Source organism: Trifolium pratense, linkage group LG4, assembly GCF_020283565.1.
Source record: "Trifolium pratense cultivar HEN17-A07 linkage group LG4, ARS_RC_1.1, whole genome shotgun sequence".
Lineage (NCBI taxonomy): Eukaryota > Viridiplantae > Streptophyta > Magnoliopsida > Fabales > Fabaceae > Trifolium > Trifolium pratense.
The window spans coordinates 38,989,308-39,004,719 of record NC_060062.1 but is presented as its reverse complement, the minus strand read 5'-3'; the positions used below and the strand labels follow the sequence as shown (position 1 = coordinate 39,004,719).

General features: G+C 32.1%; 2 protein-coding genes and 1 non-coding gene across 6 annotated transcripts; 2 read left to right on the top strand and 1 right to left on the bottom strand.

Moving 5' to 3' along the window:
• The first annotated feature begins 225 nt into the window (after nt 1–225).
• Nucleotides 226–5,322, top strand: LOC123882273 (probable receptor-like protein kinase At2g42960). 4 transcript variants are annotated; one of them, XM_045931103.1, is made up of 9 exons: nt 226–471; nt 960–1,089; nt 2,274–2,994; nt 3,268–3,372; nt 3,496–3,618; nt 3,949–4,119; nt 4,203–4,332; nt 4,411–4,620; nt 4,740–5,322. In XM_045931103.1, exons 3-9 carry the CDS (start codon nt 2,345–2,347, stop codon nt 4,860–4,862), a joined length of 1,512 nt encoding a protein of 503 aa, XP_045787059.1. In that variant the 5' UTR covers nt 226–471; nt 960–1,089; nt 2,274–2,344; the 3' UTR covers nt 4,863–5,322. The 4 variants fall into 4 exon arrangements, with proteins under 4 accessions (XP_045787059.1, XP_045787057.1, XP_045787058.1 ...); XM_045931101.1 differs by having other exon boundaries at nt 335–471; nt 2,278–2,994; XM_045931102.1 differs by having other exon boundaries at nt 335–471; nt 960–2,994.
• A 1,213-nt stretch (nt 5,323–6,535) lies between these two features.
• On the top strand, nt 6,536–6,640 carry LOC123882647. The gene has a single exon (XR_006799958.1). It is a non-coding gene; the product is annotated as a U6 spliceosomal RNA (small nuclear RNA).
• Nucleotides 6,641–10,623: 3,983 nt separating this feature from the next.
• LOC123882272 (WRKY transcription factor 71-like) lies at nt 10,624–13,759 on the bottom strand. Its single transcript, XM_045931100.1, has 3 exons — nt 13,096–13,759; nt 12,296–12,436; nt 10,624–11,682 (listed from the first exon to the last, which is right to left on the bottom strand). The coding sequence occupies exons 1-3, from the start codon at nt 13,494–13,496 to the stop codon at nt 11,274–11,276; spliced, it is 951 nt and encodes a 316-aa protein (XP_045787056.1). The 5' UTR covers nt 13,497–13,759; the 3' UTR covers nt 10,624–11,273.
• Nucleotides 13,760–15,412: the final 1,653 nt, after the last annotated feature.

Sequence of the window (15,412 nt, the reverse complement as noted above, 5' to 3'; positions counted from 1 at the left end):
AACAAAAGATACACCCGTGCTTTTGCAATTTTGATTTTTTTAAAGAATATTATTTTTGTGTCTCGTAAGTGTAGCTCAATTGATAACTATAAGAGATATTATTGGAAGAGTCGGATTTCAAACCCCGAAGAATTACTTCTCCGTACTTAAAGTGCACGAATCTAGCAACCATACAACTTGAACCCATATTTGTTTTTTGTTAAATGTTGGGTTTAGTGTGGTGTAGATAGTAACCTCCTAAAATTTTCTGTAGCCCTTAAATTTCGGGGTTATGTCCAAAAACCAAAGCCCATGTTGAAAAAAAAAGGACACAAATAGGGACAAGAATGAAGGCAATTTTTGAGATTTACATGTGAATTTTCCTTTTCTCACAAATAGGACAGTTTGGTAAGCAGACATGACATAAGCGGCAGCTAGATTTGGGGCTTACACAGACAGACCTTCTCTTCTCCTGTTGCTTGTTGGATTAAGGTTCATCCTCTCTCTCTCTCTCTCTCTCTACAAACTTTACTCTTGTTCTTTTTTCACTACATTGCATTTTTTTCCTCCTAATTTTCAACCTTGCCATTTAAACTTCATCACTGTTCATTCTTCATTTCATAGTTATAGTTACATTCTCTCTCTCTCTCTCTCTCTCTCTCTCTCTCTCTCTAAACCATGCTTCATTTCAACCTTATTCTCCTTCAGTCTTGTTCCTCCTCAACTACAACACCCATCAACCATTTTACCATTTTGTCCCTTTCTCTTTTCCAAAACATAAGATTTTCATCTTTTTTGGACAAAAAAGATTAAAAAGATTAGATTTTTATCTTTTTTTAGACCAAAAAAATCAAATTTTTATCTGGCATTACCATTCATTTTTTGTTTTTTTAGTATTTTACTTTGTGGGTTTTTATTTTTTATTATTATGGTTCACTTTTTGTTTAGTGGGGTGGCACTAAATCTGAATTTTGTTGTAGGGTTTGTGTGTTGATGTTTCTGCTATGCACATTGAGTTTGTTAGTTCAAAAAGAAGTGTGAAACTTGTTGCTTGTTTGTGTGTTCAAGGTAGAAAATCAAGGAAGATAGCTACCTTGAATCAACACAAAGGTATATGCTTTATTATTTTGGATATATTGATATTAATTGTTTCACTTTTTCTGTTTTTCTTTGCTTGGATTATAAGTGATGCTTTTTCCTTTTGGTCAGAATTGTTTTCATGATCAAGAATTACTTTTACTTTTGCAATGAGTTGTGAATTTCCTATATGTGTATGTGTCTTTTTTTAATTGTTTTTTATTTGACTAAGCCTTTTTTTATTGTTAACTATTCGAGTATTGCATTTCTTTTTATTTAAGAATAGCTTAATGCTCTTTCTGATAATTGGATTCTTTATTGTATGCCATTGTCAATGAAGCTTGAAAATTGTCCTCGAAAGATTAGCTTAGTAGTGGTTTGGATTGGGACAACGAAGGAGTATTATGTAGGAGGTCTAGGGTTCGATCATAGCTACTAACATTTTCCTCTCCCGCTAACAAGCTAACTAGTAACCACTAAGCGTGTGTTTGGTTCTGCGGCGGAGAGAATTGATTTTGGCAGAATTGATTCTGTAAAATTGATTCTGGCCAAAATTGATTTTAAGCTGAAGTGGTTTATGTTTGGATATATTCATGAAAAAGTGAGTTAAACAAAAAATTTGAGTGTAAAAATCAATTCTAGAATCAGAAGCTACGATTTCTAGCTTCAAGTAGAATCAATTCTGGAGGCAAAATCAATTCTACTTTTGAGAAACCAAACAAGTCAGAATCAATTCTACACGTCCAGAATCAATTCTGGATGCTCCAGAATTGAAACCAAACATACACTAAGTCTATCCAAAGAAAAAAAATTCAAGCTTGAAAATCTAAATCTTCAAATTTAGCTTATATAATTTTTTTTTTTGGTATTAACCCTCTGGTACCTAGGGAAAGGGCTCCTGGTAATCCAGAGTCGGCCGAGAGGTAAGTAAAGTCTGACCAAGAATTGTTTCCACCATGAATCGAATGTGGGTTCTCCCGAACGATTCGTCCTAGGGGGAGCTTATTAACCACTTGAGCCCAATGTCTTGGTTAGCTTGTATAAAATTTTGTATTCTGGAATTGTCTTGAATTATGATAATGCTGCAATTGATGGTTCATTCTCATGCTGATTTTGGCTTATGTTAATGTGATTGTTGGATGTAAATTAGAATGTTCAAACACGTGTGTTTCAAAGTTTTGAAAAAGGGGTGTGCTTAACTAGATTCTTGTACTCAGATAGGAATGCCTTGAATCTATCAGCTGAAGAACTTTGGCGGACGCAATTGATAGACTTCTAGAAACCGATTATGTCATCCAAGAACTCTTTGGATGTGCAATTGTCAAAGACGTCCTTTTTGGGTTTGAAAAGATGGGTTTTGATTGGGATAGGTTTTGGTGCATTTATAGTGGTGTTTCTTTGTATATTGTATATTTGGGTGCTGTTTCGGAGGAAGTCTAGGGGTAGGAGATCTCTGGACAAGTCCCAAATACCGAATGTGTCAAAAGATATCAATGTTGACAAAGTTGCGGTGCAGAATTCTCATGTTCAACATGGAAATATGTTTGTTCCTGATGATAATAATTCAGACAAGATATCGGTTCATATGAGGACGAGCAAATTCAGTGATCCTGATAGTGCAAGTCATTGCAGCTCAGTTTATCATCACGAGAGAGGATTAAGTGCGCTTTCATGGGAAGAAGGGAGCTCTGGGAATTATAAGAAGCAGTCTACATTGTCATATGGAGGAGGGCCAATGGCTTCTCCCTCTCCTTTGATTGGTTTGCCGGAATTTTCTCATCTTGGTTGGGGCCACTGGTTTACACTTAGAGATCTTGAACAAGCAACTAATTGTTTCTCGGCTCAGAACGTTCTCGGTGAGGGTGGATATGGAGTTGTTTACAAAGGAAGACTGATCAACGGAACCGAGGTTGCAGTGAAGAAACTTCTTAACAACTTGTAAGGATATTTCAGATTATCATTCAAGTTCCCTTTTAATGTTTTCCCTTATCATGTTTTGACGCCTATGAAGCTCTGACACAGACACAGACACGGCACTTTGGTAATGATTTAAGAAAATGGAATAATTGAATGTAGCCACATGTGCGGTGTCGTGTCGAACACCAGACACATTCAATTGGAAGTGTCGGTGCTGCATAATTTGACACTATTCATAAACAATAACTTCTTTTGAATCTTGTCATATAATTGTATTCCACATTGAGTTCGTAGGGGACAAGCAGAGAGAGAATTCAGGGTTGAAGTGGAGGCTATAGGCCATGTTAGACATAAGCATCTTGTGCGCCTGCTTGGATATTGCGTAGAAGGAGTTCACAGGTATTCATTTGGCCATTTTATTTTATGGTTGTGCTCTCACAAGTCCATTCGTTCTTAATTATACTTTTCCTAATTCAAACTGAACCTATGTATTAATGAATATACTTTCCGATTATTAATCAGGCTGCTGGTGTACGAATATGTGAACAATGGTAACTTAGAACAATGGTTACATGGGGACAAGTACCGACTTGGGACACTTACCTGGGAGGCCCGCATGAAAGTTATACTCGGCACAGCCAAAGCGTGAGTTATAATTTTTATTATTGCAGAACTTTTTCACGTTCCTTTATGGATGTAATTACTTTAGTATTTTGTGCATATCAAAATATATGTCAATTTTAATCTTCAATTTATTTATGTTTCTTAATAATAGTATGTTACTGACTTTATATTTTCATGTATTTGACAATGGATTTAAGCCGATTAGGCTTTTAGACAAATGATAAACTGTTTTATCCTTCACAGAACCACCGACTAAACTCCCTAATCTTTGTGAGCTCGTTATCAAATTTGCTTTCATGGAAATTTCAATACCACTGATTAAACTCCCTATTTTACTGTGCTTGGTTCCAGACTTGCTTACTTACATGAAGCGATTGAGCCAAAAGTTATTCACCGGGATATAAAGTCTAGCAACATATTGATCGATAATGAGTTCAATGCAAAGGTTTCTGATTTCGGTTTGGCCAAACTTTTGGAATCAGGAGAAAGTTACATAACTACTAGAGTAATGGGAACGTTTGGGTAAAGAAAAATTCACTATCGCTTTCCTTGAATTTTATTTAGGATTCGTACAATCAACAATTTACTTCTGTTGTGGATTTCAGTTACGTAGCACCAGAATATGCCAACAGTGGTTTGTTAAATGAGAAGAGTGACATTTACAGCTTCGGTGTCCTCCTGCTGGAAGCGGTTACCGGCAGGGACCCTGTAGACTATGCGCGCCCTTCTAATGAGGTGCGTAATCCTTTAGAACCCTACCAGCTTTTTTATCGTTCAGAATTTCTGATGAGATTTTGTTTATCATAATGGCAGGTTAATCTTGTTGAATGGATTAAGACGATGGTAGGGGCAAGGAGAGCTGAGGAAGTTGTGGACTCGAGCATTGAAGTTAAACCGTCTGCACGTGCTTTAAAGCGTTCCCTTCTGGTTGCACTTAGGTGTATTGATCCTGACGCGGACAAGAGACCTAAAATGAGTCAAGTTGTTAGAATGCTTGAAGCTGATGAATATCCATTTCGAGAGGTTTGCTTCAATACCTCGTTACTTGTTTTCTCATTTAAGTTTTGTTTACTTTATGCTTCCGACTCGAATGTCCAGTTTGTCATATTTTCAGGATAACTGATTGGTATGATCATTTTCAGGATCGAAGGAATAGAAAGAGCACGACTACTAGCTTCGAAATTGAAGCGGTCAAGGAAATTTCTGATCAAGCTGATACTGAAAAGGTGGTGCATGTGCCCGAAACAACTCAAGGAAAGGATTGACAACTACATACTTAGCTTGTATGTACAATTCCTGTTGTACTTATAACCATTCCAGTAACTAATTTAATACCATATATCTCCAAGTTTATGTATCCTTGAGAAAATTTTGCTGCATCTTGCTGAAACTGGATAATGAATGAATTTTTTTTATTCAAAGTTGTCAGGTTAGTGATAGACTGATAGTGTGTACAGATTTATCCCGAGTCTATATGTCTATTTTGTTTTTTTGGAGTCTGTAGAAGAAGTGACAAACATAGTTGAATTTCACATACAACCGCGAGGTCTCAGGTTCGAACTCCGGTGAAGGTGTTCAGTCTAGTTTATGAATATCGCCGTTGTCAATTGAGCTAAGACTTATGATGTATCTTATGCTTACATGATTGTTATACTTTTTCGATACCTTTTCTACTATTAACAATATTTAGGTTCAATTTATATTTCCATTTTCAGTTTATCTTTCTTACATGATTGTTATAATTTGTCTTTCTTATACACAATAAGTTTTTTTTTAGTGTGTTTAGGTTGTTGGTAATTGGAGTGGTTGAATGCCCCTTGTGTTGAAAATTGAAAATAGAGACTTTGGTTGAAAATTACATTTACTCATGCATCAAAGTCCATAGTCAATGGAAAATGCCAAGAAATTCCATCTACAAAATAAAAGAATGATTACCAATACTATATTCTACTCTAAAACAACCTAGTTATGCTAATTCACCACACAAGTGTCCTCTTTAAAGCCTATATATCTACATTTGTTGCAGATTTATAACACCATACTTAGAAACTTTGTTTGACCTCAAAGGAAATAATTAGAATCAAAATAGGGGTTTGAGTGAAGAATAATGTGTTAGGTCTCATAAACATCGTTCTTTAGGTCCCATTCGTATGATCACAGACTCCTTAATATAAAGGGTGTTTTTGAGGGGGTTTATGAGCATATGAGGGTGCCTAAATAGCAATTTCCAATTCTCACTCTACATAGTCATTCAAACAAAAGTTATCATCTTGGATAGTCCCCTCATTTTCTCTTCTTTTTCTTAATCCAAGGATTGATTTTCTCTATTTTTTATTATTTGTAATTTATTTATCAACCCTTAGATTACGAAAAATGAGTAAAAACATGAGGAAAAATTAAAGATGATCCAAATCTGAAATCAAATAGATATCATAAAGTTTTACAATATTACTTTTCATAGAAACCAAAACAATACTACTTAATCTATCTTGTGATATTATAGATTATAACCATTTAACAAATAAAAATATGGTAGACCGGAAAATAAGATATTTTCTTTGACGTTGCAAAATAAGATTTTAGTATTATTAATTTTATTTTTTTATGATATAAGTTGTGTATGCATTAGTAAAAAAAAAATGCTCCAATTTTTATTGCGGGTAAGATATTCTTTGTATTGCCATTAAAAAAAAAAAAAACTTTGTATATTTCCCACATTGTCTGTATTTATATTAGGCAAATGCTAAATAGTGCCCTCGGGACACTCTTTAAGCCCTTAAATAGTAAGTTTTTTATAGAATTTTTATCGGAATGCGTAAAGTCAACGCATTGAAAATTGTAGTGTTTAACTTTTTGAATAAAAAATTTCTTTAAATGGAATGCTTAAAGAGTGCCCCGGGGGCACTCGCTAGCAAGACCCTTTATATTATTATTTAGGGTTATATCTTTGAAGACATCCAATAAAATTGAGACGATATACAGAAGATTAACATGACCCATGTGCAAGAATGACACACAAATTTTTTAGTTGTTCTCGGTACACCTTGTACTTAATATATATCTCATTTTGGCTTGTTCAAAAAAAAAAAATGACACACAAATTAAGAAATGGTTCAATTTTTTTTCTTCCTCAAATACATTTTAAAGTCACTCATAATTTTAGCAATGAAAATTGTTGTGCTGATAAAAAGATAAACATTGGTTTATCTACTACTAACTTCACTTGGTGAATAATTTGTCTAGCTCTATTTGGAATGATTTTAATCACAATAGATTAGACTTACATAGTCTTATGAGCATAACTCAGTTGGCAGAGACATTGCATTAGATATGTAGGGGATTGAAGTTCGAATCCCGGTTATCATACTTATCCACTTTATGGGTGAAATTTCTAGCCACTAGACTAACTACTTGACCAAAAGGGTTTGACTTTGTTCCCTTTATTATCTTTCATCGTTTATTCCTTTACGAGAAAGATAGATACAAATGAAAAATTAGTAGAATTCATTAGTAAGATAATTTTGTAAATGAATCTCATTAATCTATTATTTATATATCTCACAAATGGACAACAAATAAAAGCTTGGTAAATGGAGTAAAATCAAACTCCGACAAAAATATGCAAAATGTATGTAAAGAAATAAGTTTTGACTTAAGCCAGTATGTCTAGTTTGGCGGCGAAGATTTTGAATAATGTGTTAGATGTTTTGAATTCGGTCATCAACTCTATTATAATAAATAATAATAAAAAATAAGCTTTGACTTTTATGGTCACTCACAAATACTGTAAAACACATTCAAATACTCAATGATTCCCCTAAAATTTCACCTAATTGTTTGAAAAAAAACACGTTTTTCTTTAAGTAAGATTCGTTCGAAATGTTTTCGCACCATATAACAATTATGATGTTGTTGATTAAAAAAAAAACAATTATGCTATTTTTTTTTGGTAGGTAGAATTAATATGCTGTTTTTTCTACCAGTTTGGGAAGATTTTGGTACGAAGCAGTATTTCTTGAAATAAAAATATTGGTCTAAATTAAGATCACATCAAGCCTCAAAGTTAGGTATATATATGCATCCAATTGTACCCAAAAAAAAAATATGCATCCAAAATTCCAACCAAAAAGGTTATATAGTTACACACGCAAACACATACTAAAATCTAATGATTATATATAAAAAAAAAATACTAAAATCTAATCTAATTAAAGCACCCAAAAATTTGTATAAAAAAACCCTAAAATTTATATTACATTATTTGAAGATACTAGTCTTGTTCTATATCGAACCTACGAGAGATCTTAGAAAATGAGTATTGGGCCTAACTCATCCTTACAAAACCGGCTTGTAAGGTGAGGATTGCCTCTAGTTTATAAACACTTAGTCAGGCCATCTCTCAACCGATGTGGGACTTCTTAACACACCCCCTCACGCCCAGCACTATTGGGCTTGGTGCGTGGATATAAACGGTAGGTGGCCCGATAGCAGAAACCTGATAACAGGTGGCCCAACGGATCGTGGAGAGGCTCTGATACCATCTTAGAAAATGAGTATTGGGCCTAACTCATCCTTACAAAACCGGCTTGTAAGGTGAGGATTGCCTCTAGTTTATAAACACTTAGTCAGGCCATCTCTCAACCGATGTGGGACTTCTTAACAAGAGAGCTTCTTAGAATTTGAAGATACTGTTTGGAGATGGACTGCAAGCTGGGATTTATTTGCCTAAATTTTCTTTCTACCGTTGTCTCATCAATTTTTGGTTCCTGGAGCTGCTTTTTGGATTCTGATGGGTCGGTCACTTTTGATTCGAGATCGGGAGTTAGAGCCTATTGACATTTTTATGGGTCCGGTTGTTGGTTTCTTTGGTGGTCTAGAAGCTGAAGAGTGTCTTTCTAAGAATGAGATTAGAAGTGAACCTCTATTAGGTGGTTTGTTTTTTAGCTTTATTCATTGGTGTTCTGCCTATATATATGGCACCTTTGTTTGTAGTTCTGTTTTGTTCGATCTCTGTTCGTCTTGTGCAAGGACCGACTATTATTAATAATATTTGATGTTCAAAAAAAAAAAGAATTTGCCCCAACCGAATCCACTAAATTTGTTCTAGTGGTGAAAAATTTGAGTAGTATGCTAGAGATCCTGAGTTCGATCATCGATACAATTGTAAACCAAAAAAAAATTTGCCCCAATCAAAAGACCACAATTTTTTAAATGGACTCCATGTTATGCAACTAAGAAGATTACAGACCATTTGGAAAAATACTTTCGTTACATTCACTCCAATAAGACAACTCTATGAAAAATTCACTTTAAGGTCATATAGAACTGTTTTCAATAAACGCAAAGTATCAACACCAATACACAAAGTATCATCTACATATTGAAAACGCGACACCACCACCTCATTTGGTCCAAACCTGGAACCTGCAGGAAAAATATTCCTAGACACGAATTTTAGGGACATGAATTTTTTTTCTATAAAAGGAGGTTTGTAAATTGAATAGATACGAAAGGAGTATATAGTATGCCAGCTAATTGTCTTTTCAAACCATCATTTCACCGTAAGAAATGAGGTATTTTTTTAAGCAATTTTTTCACACTAATTGTTGAAAAAAAAACAAAACAATTTCACACCGAGAAACAACAATATTTATTTATTTATTTATTTATTTTTTGACTCAACAACAATATTGGTTTAAATTAATTAAGATAGCATCAAGCATGAGAACTTAGGTATATATGCACCCACAAATCCAACCAAAAGTAAGCACAAAAAAAATAAACATTTTGGTACAAAAAATAATTATTCAAATAACCTTTTATCTACATATATAGGTTCTTAAAAACTTTATCTTGATATGATGATATGGATAAGTTGGTACAAGCACACCATGTCTAAATAAATCTCTAAATTAGAAAAGCACTGAGGTATTCGCAGAAATAAATTCTCTCAAGTGTCATCTTTTAATGTCAAATTCACTATACTTTTTTTTTTGGTACATAAATTCACTATATTTAAATTTGTCATATATAATTTTCTCTATTATCAAATGGTAAGAGGTGACATTTATTCTCTCAAGTAAAAATTACAATTAAATTAATACATTGAATTCAAGTGGTTAATGAGTTCATTCTAAAACGGATTGTTCGGAAGAATCCAAGTCTGATTCGTGATGACAAAAATTATTGGTCAGACTTTATTTATTTTATGACCGAACTTTGAATTATCGAATCCTCTTTTCCTAAAAACATAGAGTTAATACAAAAAAAAATTACAATTGAAAAAAAAAATTAGTTATCAAATGTTCTTTAATTATGTTGCTGAGTCATAATGGGGTTAAACACCTAGCCTCATCTTTTTTAACTTTTAAATTTCACCAAAATCTTTCAAAATTATCATTTTGGATCACTTTCCATTATATATTTATACTTTTATCTCAAAATTTTGAAAATTTATAAAAATATATATAGTTCAACAAAGTTTAAAAAAATGAAGAATTTTACTACTTTATCCTAAAAACTTAAAAATAAAAGAAATTCAATTGAAACATTTGAATTGTCTTGTCTAAAGAATAATGCACTATAAGACAATAGATATATGTTTTTTTGAAGAAGAAGACAATAGATATATGAATCCAATCAGTATAAATATATGATATTGATGCTGAACATTCACTTTTTTATTCAATATGAAACCCTTACTCTCATTCTAAATACCAACAAAAACAAACCCCAAATAAAAGACCCGACCTAATGGTGGATTAAATTATTTTTAGCAAATTTCAATAAAAATCCTTCTTTGAATGTCCCTTGAGCTTAATTCAATTGGTATGAACATCACAATTATATAAGAACTGAAGTTCGAACTTACGACACTCCACTTATTCATCTTAAAAATAAAATTTTAACCACTAAATTACCTGACAAAAAAAATCCTTAGTCCTTAGTGATCCATATATTAGACACATTCTAAATTATATTACTAAAAATGAAAGGTTTTTAATTATAACCACACATAATAGAGGCTGCGTACAAATGGATATATATGAAATTAATGAAGTCCCTACAACATTTGGAGTTGATTTTGTCCCTTTTCTGTTTATACTCTTCCAAGTAATAATGTTCCATGAAATGAACCATCAAGTCCTACAAATAGTAGCATAGTACCTTTCACTGCAAATGATTATTCTCTTTTCAAACCATCATATATATTCTTCCCATTCATCACAAATCACAACTTTGGAACTAAATATACCAACATTGACACATTTTTCACCATATTAATATACCAAATATATATATTTAACAAATTAAGATCCAAGTGCATCATATTAATTCTTCAGTAATGATTCATTTTTAAATAATGCTCTGATTTGCATACAAATCTAGCCTAGGTACATAGAACAAGTTATATTAAGGGAATATTGAGCTACTACTTGTAACTACATAAACTTTATGTGGATATTGTGATATACTATAGATTTGAAATAGGGATAATTAATTAAGTTCTAATTAGTACTGATCTCTCCGTGAGAAAATATAAACAAAATTTAAATTTAGGTTATATATATTAATGTATTTGAGCTATTATATAGTACAGACTCCAGATACATTAATTACGCAATGAACCTAAAAAATAAATTTGTTATATTTTGTCACGGATGGAGAATATAAGTTCATGGCTCTTGTTTTCTTGGAAATGATGATGGTAGTAGATCTTGCAACAAACCATAGTCACGATGAAGTTGAAACTGTTGCTGTTGCTGCTGCTGTTGTTGTTGATGATGAGGTAATATTTGTGGAAGATTTTGGTGGAACATTTGTTGTTGAATATCATTTTGGGTGTAACTTGGAAGAAACTGAGCAAGAAAATCTTGGTGCAATCTTTGTTCCAATCCCATTGAAGTTGGAGCAAAAAGTGATGGTGATGAAAACAACATGGAGGAAGCATTACCTCTTAGTGTTGCTGGACAATGATGATTGTGTTGTCCTTCATATGTTGTCATCACAATTGTTGGATCTTGGTATGATCTCTCCACTCTTTTCTTCACAATGCACTTTTGACTTGTGCATCTATAATAGCTCCTGCATTATATATGTAAATAATAATTTATGTTTTAGTTATAATGTTGAATATATATTGCTTTAACCCTCAAATTTCGAGAGGAATGAGCCAAATAGTCCTGAGCTTTGATTGCAATGTGGACATCTGTCCAGTGCCGAAAGGTTAAGGAAGTTGCAAATGGTGACTTGACAGGGAAACCGGCGACCGAGGAAGTAAAACATAAGTGAACACAAAATTTTCGGTCAAAATTCAAACTCAAATTCTTACAAGTGATTCGTCGTTACCTCAAGTTCACGAACCACTTGAGCCAAATTTCTTTTAAGTTAATTATATTGTTGAATATTGTGTACATTTGTGTAATGTGATCATCATCTACATTTCATTAGTAGATATTTAGAAAATAAAAATAAGTCTTAGAAATAGGGATTTGGATCATTGCAATGGCTGTTAATAAGACGATCATATGAATAAATTACATATCAAATATAGGAAAAAATAAATATGTAGAAGAGATAGAATTATAAAAGATATATATTGGTAGGTTAATGTTGATGAATTTGGCACCCAAGTTCCACAACCCCTTCATCATTTTAGACAAGAAACTAAATATGAAAAATGGAGATAATTAACAACCTTGGGTATGGACTATTCTTGACTGCTTTCTGTCCATATTTTCTCCATCTATATCCATCTTCAAGATGATCAATCTCACTTTTAGTCAAGAAAGCAAATCTTGGTTCTTTTGGCTTTTTCTCTTTCTTTTTAGTCTTGTTCCTAAAATACACCAAACCATAAGTCAAATTCACACAACAATAAAACTAGCATATAAAGCACACCAAATTGATAACAAATGTATTAGGGTTAAGTTCCTTTTCCACCATTTTAGGCATATATAGTACAAAAGTAACAAAACCTACAAATTGTAGCATTCACACCACTGTACTTATAGTATAAAGAGATAAGAATATAGACTAGATTTGACCAAATTCATTTCATAATAGAGACAATTAAAATGTCATAATTAGTTGTTGAAAAGAAATATAATTGCATTATAGTAATTCAAAGAAAATTCAACATTCTACCACAAAGAAATTCACAAAAAGCTAATAATGTATAATAAGATAATTAGATTCTATTCCTACATGGTTTTAAATCACGGTTACAGTGCGATAATTTATATATCGCAAAAAAATGTGGCCGATGAAGTTGAAATTATGATTATGATTCTATTACAGAGATCTCAAAATTTGTTATACTGCGGCTGCAACTACAGTTGCTGACCGGAATTTAAAATTATGATTGCTAGCTACTCATGAATTAGAGTAAGACTAAGAGAAAGAAATATTTGAGGGAAATTATCTTCTTAGCCTCCATTGATGAATAAAAGAAAGCATGAAAAAAAATAAGTAGAAGAGGTGAAATGAAAAACCTACTCTTTCTCTTTCTTAGACTTTTCATCATCTCCATCTTCACACCCTAATTTTGGTTGCTTATCTTTCTTGTTAATTTTGGTTGAATCTTCTTGTATCACAGCTTCATTAGATGATGATGATTCTGAGGAATTTAGTGTCTCACTAATTCCTACACTAGATTTCTTTGTATTGTTATCATCAATGGAAGAAATATTCATTTCAGATGATGAACAAGACAAATCAAAGGCTTTTGAGAGAGTGTTATAATCCATGGAACCATGTAAATAGTCGGTGAAATTTGTGCTATGAGGAGAAGGATCAAATCCTTGAAAGTTTTGTGGGAATGAAAAGTTTGAGTTATTGAGTTCATCATCATGGTGGTTGTGTTGATAGAAAGGATTATGATTATTCTCATTAGCCATGAGAGAGAGAGAGAGAGAGAGAGAGAGAGAGAGAGAGAGAGAGAGAGAGAGAGAGTTAAGAAGAGAGTGAGAGAAGGTTGAATTAAGGACCAAAGAAATAAAGTTAGCTTTTTTATGAGAATGAAATTTCAGCTAAGACTTAATTTTATGTTTGCTTGTTGTGGGAAAGGGGGGCTTTTTAGTTTAGGACTTTGTTTTTCTTCTTCATTTTGATTTTTTCCTCCTACTTTTACACTCTCCTCCTTTAATGTTTGTAGGTAATTGAGAAGGTTTCTCTTTCTCCCACTTTTTATGGTTATTGTCTTTTTGATTTTTTCAATTTTTTTTAAATGTTTCGAGTTGTGCGTAAGTGTAAAGACTAATTTTATTGATTTTAATCACTTTTAAGTGTGATTTATTTGGAAATAGTGAACTTTTATATATATGAGTCAAATACTAGTTATATGTTCAAGAGATCTTTGCTCGATCAACACTCGTACCTATTTCTCTTTGTTATATACATCTTCATTTAATTGAAATTCATTTTTTGTTTTGTTTTGGTAGATAGATGAAATGATAAGTACGTCATTAGAAATTCACGTATATGAAATGAAGTGATCGGCTGAACTCTGGACAAAATGTTCGATCTAATAATTTCAACATTTCTACAAGCAAAACTAATATTTGTGGACGAAGTTAATTTTATTTTGAGGTCACTCGTATATATTCGAAAGGAAATAAAAGTATTTTATTTAAAAAAAGAAAAGAAAAAGAAATACAGAATAATTTGCTATATTGTGGCGTGATTTGTGATCTAATTTTTAATTAAACAAATTGGTTGAAAGACTTAATTATTTGTTTAACTGATAGTGACTTTTCATACATCTAATTAAAGTGTGCCCCTCAATATTAATTATTTATTTGAACGTTTTGAATCTAATCAAAGAAAAAGAAGAAAAATAACAAGTTGAGTATAATGCATGCATACAATGCTTTTGTTACTTTGTTTCTTTGTTATTAAATGTTATTTTTATTTTTATTTTGATAAATTATTAATGCATACTAATTGATGCAAGAAAAGTAGCAATTATATATATACATATAAGGCTATGCTTTCTTTTACAATGTTCTAGCTAAGAAGAAAAATTGATTGAAAACCTCAAATTTGCATTATGTGATCATTTGGGCTCCACGTAATGGTTTGGTATAGAATCTTAGAGTATGATAGGGCATATATATATATATATATATATATATATATATATATATATATCGGGGTCCTTGATATATAGACGTGACATAAATATTATAATAATATTACTAGATTATTAGATATAATTAGATGCTAATTTTTTTATCGTAAAAGAATACAACATATATTCAAGTACATATGTATAAATAATTATGACTACTATCGTTGTTAAAGATATTTTTGAGAAGGAAAGAGAGAAAGAAAAAAAAAAGTGTAGAGGGTCGTAGTCACGTTGTTAACAAGGAGTGGGGTAGGTCAAGAATTTCAACTATACACACTTTGTTTTTGTATATTTGGGAAGATTAGGCTTACACGTGTTAGACAAATGACACCGGCAATTGACCGGTGAGATGGCACGTGCGAAGTATTCATATGTTAGTATGCTTCTATAGATCTACCACATCCACACATTCTATACTTTCAAAGTTATATAAAAAAATTAAAGTTGCAACCCTTATATGTAGAGTTGTAGACATATTCTATACTATCACTGATATATCCACAATAGACTATTTTAAGTCATTTTACCTCACATATACTATCAATTAAGGAGTTTGTTTCCTTTAGGAGCAAGAATACAAAGTATTTATTTGAATTAGGTAAAATATATATAAATTCTTTTGTAAATGTCATTCAAGTTCTTAGTAATTCTTTTGTAATTGTTTTTCAAACTCTAAGGTCTATT